At 42.3% G+C, this 8,153-nt stretch overlaps 1 protein-coding gene across 1 annotated transcript in view; it reads right to left on the bottom strand.

Annotated features, from left to right (window-relative positions):
- Positions 1–630: 630 nt before the first annotated feature.
- Positions 631–8,153, bottom strand: part of LOC139305646 (receptor-type tyrosine-protein phosphatase delta-like) — a 123,473-nt gene continuing 115,950 nt past the window's right edge. Inside the window, exons 32-38 of the mRNA XM_070929563.1 lie at positions 4,769–5,054; positions 3,604–3,782; positions 3,198–3,324; positions 2,818–2,943; positions 1,599–1,753; positions 1,278–1,413; positions 631–799 (exon numbers count right to left, since the gene is read on the bottom strand). Coding sequence (XP_070785664.1) covers positions 731–799; positions 1,278–1,413; positions 1,599–1,753; positions 2,818–2,943; positions 3,198–3,324; positions 3,604–3,782; positions 4,769–5,054 — 1,078 coding nt within the window. The 3' untranslated portion in view covers positions 631–730. The remainder of the gene's footprint in view (positions 800–1,277; positions 1,414–1,598; positions 1,754–2,817; positions 2,944–3,197; positions 3,325–3,603; positions 3,783–4,768; positions 5,055–8,153) is intronic.

Below are 8,153 nucleotides of genomic sequence, written 5' to 3'. Positions count from 1 at the left end.
CCAAGCGATAAATTTGTGTAAAAAAAGGAAATTCACACAGTTCAAAAAAAGCACATCAGCTGTATAATAAAGTACTAAAAAACTAAATCAATAATTTTTATTTATCTCATAGATCATTTTAACTTTACCCTCTCCCAAAATTTAGATGATGAACATTGTGACAGGAAAAGGGGTATTTATTCATTATTACTGTAAGTCTGTCCTGCTGTTGTGGACCAAGCATTGTCTTCTTTTTCGATGGGTTGTCTGTGTGTACTTGATTGTGAAACTGATTTTTTTTTCTCTTTACAATGTGCATCAAGTTTTTTCCCCCCGCAATTCTGTGTGCCTCCAATGCCTCTCGTAATGGTTCATAATCACTGATGCATTTCTGACGATGTCATTATTGTTCATTTACTTTTTTGTTGTGTTGGTTTCATTCAGTTTTATGAGCCCCAAAATGAATCCTTGAAGCAAAAGAAAGAAGGTAATTCCGTAACGATGCTTCAACAGTCAGGATTCCCTCACTTTGTGTCAAAGCAAGGTTTTTATTGGGGTTGGGAAATACTTGGTCCTCCGGGAATCATCTTTTTCATTTTTTGACGAGTCATGTCGCACATCCAACACTTAATGAGTTGTTAGCAAGGAGTTAAGGAGTACTTTCTCAAGCAGGAATTTATGGCTCAGAAGAGAGGCTCACTGGGTTTTCTTTCCAAAGGACCCTCTGCTTTTTCTTCCAATACTGGGTCTTTTACGTTGCATAGTGATCAAAGCTTCCCAGGTACTCCAAGCCAGCTCTGTAGCAGAACTGGTATTGATCCTGGAAACAAAGAAAAGAAGACTTAAGCTCGCACTCCCTCGTAGGGATCTTTATACAAAATCTTCTGTACCATTTTTGGTATATTGTGCTTCTAGCATGACTATTGTTATATTCGTTTTCCATTGAACCATTATATTCCTTAGGTACCAAGTAAAATATTTTTTATACACTTTTTTTTTTAACAATAGCGCATTTTCAAAACTTGAAGATAATACAAGTGGCTGGCCGTTGTTCTGAAATGATGAGATAAATTTGCAGACTAGACTGCTGTGGATTGGTTCAGTTACTAAAATAATGAGTCTTTAAGTGAACCTTGTGTTAGTTAATCTGTGGATACAGCCCTTTTATTAGGTGAGTTTATCAGATTGGTAACAAAGGAACTGAGTCCATGTGTTTCCACTGCGCTCAGTGCAGTTTCTGAGTAATGTTTTCTTTGCAAGTATAGTGGAAACGAGGAAAGGGAAAAAGAACAGCTCACCTCTGTCTGCACCATAGCTGGTCTCTGTGTCCTTAACATTTTCACTGTCTGAAAGATGTCTACTACGCCCTCATATCTCATTCGTTCCAAGACGATGCTGAGGGTGATAAAAACTCCGGTCCTGCCAACACCCGCGCTGTGCAAGAGAGGGCAAAAAAGTCAATGGTGAGGCCAGAGAAACCAGATGAATATAGAAAAAGGTTGTTCTAAATAAAAAAGCAATGCACCATTATACTAATTCAATGTTTTTGTTGATTTGCAGCTCAAGAGATTGTGCTATTTTTGATATGGCGTGGTGAGTTATACTGGTTGGTCACTCACCTACAGTGGACTGAGATAGGCCCATCTTGGCCAAACTGCTCTTTTGTTTTATGCACTTGGCCAATGAAATCAATGAAGCCCTCTCCTGATTTTGGCACTCCTTGTTCAGGCCAGTCTGTGAACTGAAACTGCCTTACTGTCCGTGACTGTCCATCCTGGGAACAGAGGATGGGAAGAGAGAGAATGTACAGAGCTTGCTCTTTAAATGGCACATCAGTCAGAAATATGGAAAGAAATGGCAAAGAACAAACTGATGAAGTGAATCTGAGGTATTTTGCAGACGGCCAACCCATGGCAGTTCATTCCATGACCATTTCCATCATAAAGGTCCACGCCTTTGTGGGCTCCACAGTGCAAGACAGCGTTCTTAAACAAAATTCTAGCACATGTGCCAAGTTTAAAGCATCAGAGAAAATGTTTTGTTACTAAAGATGCCTTCCATACATGAATGTATTAAACATGAAAACTAAAGATGCTAATTCCTTTGATGTGCTAACCTCGACAGGGTACTTGGAGAATCGACTTTGAGGGTGTGCATTACAGAAGTGATATTGTATCCCCTTGATAAGGAGAGCAATCCCATTGACGAGACAGTGTAACACGCACTACAAAGGAGGGAGCCTGCGCCATTTATCTGTGTAAGCCTTTGATGGAATTAAAAACTCTGGCAGTTCAGTGCTGCCAGCACCACATTTGTTTTTACACATTGACATGTGTCATAATTCCCACAAATATATATTTATACTCATGTTACACTTAAGGCCATAGTTTGGTATAAACAAATACTTGATACAATGCCAACATTTTGACTTTATGACGACTGCAGTGTTAAATCCGGTCAGACTGTTCACCATCCAGCATGTTCAACGCTGTCATTCAAATCTTCTTTCTTGGTAAATAAAATCATGTGATTAAGAAATTGCATAATGGGATTTCAGAAATTAAAAAAGTATGTTATATTCTCAATAACTCACTTCTTTCTTAACACCAGTGACCAAAGTTAAAGTGCAGGTGCAACTTAACATGTGAAAAAGTTGAAAATTCTTATTATATTATTGGTGAACCCTTGGTTGATCCATTCCCAGTGACCCACGGTTAGGCCACAACCCAACAACACACTAGACCAGACTGTAAACAATAGCACTGAATTTAGAGCTCCATTCCCACATTGTCAAATTTTGATCTTCAAACGTTGTTCTGTGAAACAATGTCTGCTTACCCTGGCATCAGTGACTTTGAACTCTCTCAGGATATACTGGGGCATGTTATACTCAGCCATGGGGTCCACCACAAAGTACTGGTATCTGGCCGACCTCTCTGCTGGCCAGTACTGGTGGCACTTTTCCTGTAGAGAGTGAAAAATAGAATACCACAATGAGCCACAACATTCTCTTCATACACTAGCTTCATTGTGTTCATTCCCAGATTGTTTTCATTCAATTCATACTCTACTGCTTGAAAGCTTATATTCTCATGGCTGAATCTATCTACGGTATTTCTTATAAGCTGTTTTGTAACATGTGCGTTTGTGTTCTGTAGCCAGAATAAGGAGGTTAGTGTGCCAAAAAAAAACTGTGAAGAAAGTAAGTGTATGCATACCCTGCCCATTTCTCTAAGCTTGGTGAGCATAACGACGATAGTAGAGTTGTGCTCCCAGAGCATCCTCCAGAAGTCCTCTGTGGTCTCTGCCAGTGGTCCCTGTGTGGCAATATAGGCTTTCTGTTGCCTGTGGGAATGCATTAATCACATGATAGGAAAGGTGTGAGACATTCAGCATGGAAATACATTAGAACTTTCACAGTGAAAGGGTTGAATATTTGCAATGACATGGTACTGGCTGTTGTCTTGTATAAATTTGCTGACTCCAGCAACTGACTTCCCAGTTATTATATTAAATTCATATTTCAAAAATGTAGTAGCTTTTATGAAATGCCAAGCCATTTCAAACAAATTTATATACTGGCCATCAGATTGACAATGGGTGTCAGAGTACGTTGGCACTTACCTGTACCCATCAATGAAACTGGCATTGATGTAGTCAGAGCCCTCAACTCCTCGAATGGGCTGAAGACACACTCGTGTGGACTCGTATGGCATTATGTTAACAAGGCGGTTCTTGAACTTGTTGCAGGGGAGATTGGCACTGATGAATCGTGATGTATGGGCTTTAGTGTTAGCTAAACGCTGCATTGAGACAGAGAAAAACATATCTTTGAGCGTGCCGGTGTCAAGTAAGGAACACTGACATTCTGATGTTTCTATATTCCCCTAGTGACTGACTGTGTTTGACACTAAAGATGGATTGCACATGATAAAGATCTAGGTACTATGAACAATCGTATGCCTTTAGATTCTTTCCTACTTACTTCAGAGTATGGAAGAAAATAATAAACTGCACACAGTGAGTGATGAAACCTACATTATAAAGGCTATAAGTGTGCTGTGGTTGTATACTATTTAACAGAATCATAAAGTACAGAAATGACATCAAAGTGATTACTATCACAGCTTGCCTTGGAAAAATATCATGTTATGATGAAAAGACAGGCATGGATGGCTAAGCGAGCCTGGAGTGGACAGAAGTGCAGTCTAATCTAACCTGTTTATCATCTCTTAGTGGAATCAGCATCCATCACAGAGCAGTAGCAGTAGGCGCGTGACAAGCAAGGCAATACCATGCATACAGCTGCACCACAGACTGCAAAGGGCAGGATAAGGCTGGTTGAGCCTCTCATTGTAAATGCAGAGTATATTGCTCAAGTCCCTCTGGCAACTGTTCTGTGGTGGGGAAAACCTGTGTTTGGCGTTTTCATGTAAACCAAGACCCCTGTTACCCAAGGAAGGGGAAACGAGAAAGGGAGAATTTATCCTATGCTGGGTTACACAAGCGAGTCAACGAACTGGAATAGAGAGGAAACCACAGGCCCCATGCTGTCTAGCGGGCCTAATGGGAGCTGGAAAAGAGTTGAGGAGTTGTATTGAGAATGGCCAATCAATGACACCGGGGCCTACATGCGACTCGGAACACGGGGTGCTAATGGGATGCCTTTAAATTCTTGCTACACATGGCAAGCTGTTGGTGTGATGTGCAATTTTCAAACTTTGCTGTCTCAAGCTAAAACACTGCTTATTGTGCCCCCTGTGCTTTTACTTCATTGAAGAGTTTGTACCTTGAACTCAAGTTCCATGCCGGTGACATTCTCTCCACCCTCTATCTGCGTCAGTTTCTGGATGTAGGCGTATAGGTTTCTGGCGGGCACTTCGGTGGTGCCGCAGTTGACGGCCTCCTGGAGAGCGTCATGTATGAAGACATACTGGTCCTCTGTCTGCACCATGTAGTTGCGCTGGGCACGCATTAGTGTTACATGCCCATAGATGTCCACAGTCTTCTCATGCTTGATACGTTCCAGCATGGCATCTATCACGATGAAGCAACCTGTGCGTCCCACCCCAGCACTGCAGTCAGAAACAAGATACAGAGGGATGAATGTTTTTGCATGCATCTCAGTTGTAGCTGTACAAGAGAAGTTAGGTTAATTAAACAACTAACACATTTTCTGGAAGGTCCCTGAACTTATTTGTACTTCTGCAAATCTTGGCAACCATATACAACATGTCTGACAGTATTTGATCTTCAGCGATAGAAATGTGAGGCAGTCCAGTGGAAGGAGAGGTATCTTTTGTAAAAATGTGCAGGGGCTTGAAGAATTCCCTTTCTCCCAGTGATGGGGCTAAAAGGTAAACTCTCTGTGCCAAGTTTGCCGCGGTAGGACGGACCATTTGGCTTGGAGTGTAATTAAATCTGAAGTGGCACTGTGTGGAGAAGAGGGCTAGGCAGTCACAGCCTTCAGCGGGCTCACTGCTGGCTTTGCAATCTAGTCTCTCCCCTCTGGACCCCACCTGTGCTCTCCAACCCATCAGGACTAATCACTTATTCAGCAGCAACATTTAACCTTTATCTCATGGTTCCAAAAAGTGCCATTACAACAAATGCACACACAAATGTGGATACACAGATGCAATTTTGAGAGTATGATTTTTTTGAGGGCTTCGTTAATGTGCCTGGCAACTTTTGAGAAGTGCAGCTGACTTCAATTAACGCCATTAAATTAGCACAGTGCACCCAAATGGCATAAGAGCTTTAGAAGAGGCACTGAAAGGCAGGTCTCTTCATTAAGACTCACATCGGCACATTTTTACATTAGTGTATAAAAATGCGCTAGTGAAAAAAGCACTCTGACAAATAGGGAAAATGTTTTACTGTTTCTCTTCAACCTCTTCTTGCAGGCCAGCTTGAGACATGCTGTACAAATGTAGACTGCTGACAATCTAAAAGCGCTCACGCCTGCACATTACATGTTTTAATAGCGCATGCCTCAGCACAGAAGATGTTTTCTGATGACAATTTATTTACCGTGGGGCGACAGGGCGGTGTTAAATCTTGTTCGTTAACACTCCTCCCACCTCCCGCAAAGCACGGCATTGACAAGACAAGTCCTTGCACTTGGCACTCCAAAGTAAATAGGTTATTCAATCCATTAAGCTGACATGCCTACGAGGTGTGAGCCATGCTCTCGTGCCTCCTCCTTCTGATGGAGCATTTGTTTTTCATTTGCTCTGAGGAAAGGGTTGAGAAGGAAAACTCAAGAGGGAGTAAAGTTAGTCCCCGGGGGCCAAGTCTGGTTAATGTGCCATGCTGCACTGGAACTGTGCTGCAAATGGAATAAAGACACGTATGGGAGTCATTGGCTTTAACAAATTATCTGATGATCACTTTCAAAATGGCTGACATTGGCTGAATGAGACTGAGAAGTTTTTTTTTTTTTTTACAAAACTCTTCACAGCTGTAGGGCGATTACAAAATGTGCATGTGAGTCAAAGAGAGAAATCAGGCTGCAAAGAAATGTGAAAAGTGTCTCGGGGATATTTGAAGAATGAATCACTTCCAGGTCTGAGAACACCTCAGCCCTTGGGCGAGGGATGCAGAAACTAGAAGAGATTTCTCCCTTTACCCCAGCTGTTTCCAATCTGAAAACATTTTACAGTGCGGACCTGAATGTGCGAGAGTGATGACCTGCGAGAGAGTAAGTGACAGAGTGACAGCGTTGAGCTAGAGAGACGGTGACAGAGGAAGATGAGGAATTGGGGGTGGAGGCAGAAGGTAGAGTTGTGTTACGCAGGGAGAGATGCTGCCAGCTATCTTGAAGTTGTGGTAGTTCTCAAGTTAGTTTTCTAAAACACTGAGCAGCAGGAATATGTATTAACCACAATTTCCCCTAAATGTAGGACCAGGAAATGCTAGGAACATATGCAATATTCCTTTATCGACATGTGACTGTGTGTGTGGTGGGGTGAGGTGGTGCAGAAAGCCGTCGGAACATTTGGCAGTTGAAGGGGAGCTGGCGGACTGACTGCACTAATGACCTGACACTGCCTTTTCAGCCAGTCAAGACCAGCTGCTTTGGACGTCAACACACATTAAGTGTCAGACTAATATGCTTTCCAGGAGTTTAGGGAATAGGGTATGGGAGAGAGAGTGCAGTGTAAAATACAGCTGCAATGAGTCCCGAGAAGATAAAGCATGAGCAGCAGTGAAAGCAATTACATATGTATTGTTACCAAATCTCTTGCCGTCAGCTAACCTGTCACCATTTCCCCGAACTGCCTATTGAACACACACACACACATGAACTCAAACTCTCCAGGATCGCTGCATTGCTGTTAATGGAGGCAATGATTATTTTAGTCCTTTGCGTATATAAATACTTACAAAATGTTGAAAGTAAATCAAAAAAGTCGTTCATTTCCAACTTGGAGGTATGGAACAGGCTTTGCACACTAACTGGGCTGTCCTTCACAAACCACTGGAGAGTGTTGACTGCTGATTCTTGCCCATTGTGACAGTAGGACTATTCCCCTTGCATGCAACCATGCCATGATGACAGTGGAGTTTAGTGGCAGTGCTCCTGAGTCATCCCTTTCCTTCACTGTATTAGAATCACTATTCTTGTTTGACCCTCAAACAATGAGGAGGCCATGTTTTATTTTTCCACCCGGCATGTTTTTATGCCCCCTTGCTACTAAATCTACTGGTGAGGCGAGGATTCAGTGGTGTACAAGGTCTTCGATGGTGATGGTGGAGAAGCCAGAGTTAAGAGTTACTCCTACCAAATCTTGTATGGAGGAAAAGCATTGCTGTGCTGACCACTATGGGTTGAAAGGTCTGTTGAACATCTGACCACACGCATGAACACAGCTGGGTGTGATCAGGTGTGGCCTGTGTCCACACCCAGATGTGGTGTAGCATTATCCAGTGCAATGCTTCATCATGACTGCACAGGGTGTGGAGCAAGCATGTAGTCACCACTAGTTAGCAATGACAGGAAAGTTATTTGCCTGAGTGCAGTTACTCCTTAACTCTACTTCAAATGGATTCTAATGGCGACTGTTTTTCACAGTGAAAAAAATATCCATAGAAACTTCTCAAACACCTCCTGTGGCGTAATCCAGTCTTCTGCTGTCCATTAGTATATTCACTTATTCTTGAGACACTTG

This window comes from Enoplosus armatus, chromosome 23 (assembly GCF_043641665.1).
Source record: "Enoplosus armatus isolate fEnoArm2 chromosome 23, fEnoArm2.hap1, whole genome shotgun sequence".
NCBI lineage: Eukaryota > Metazoa > Chordata > Actinopteri > Centrarchiformes > Enoplosidae > Enoplosus > Enoplosus armatus.
This window is presented reverse-complemented; position numbering and strand designations above follow the sequence as displayed.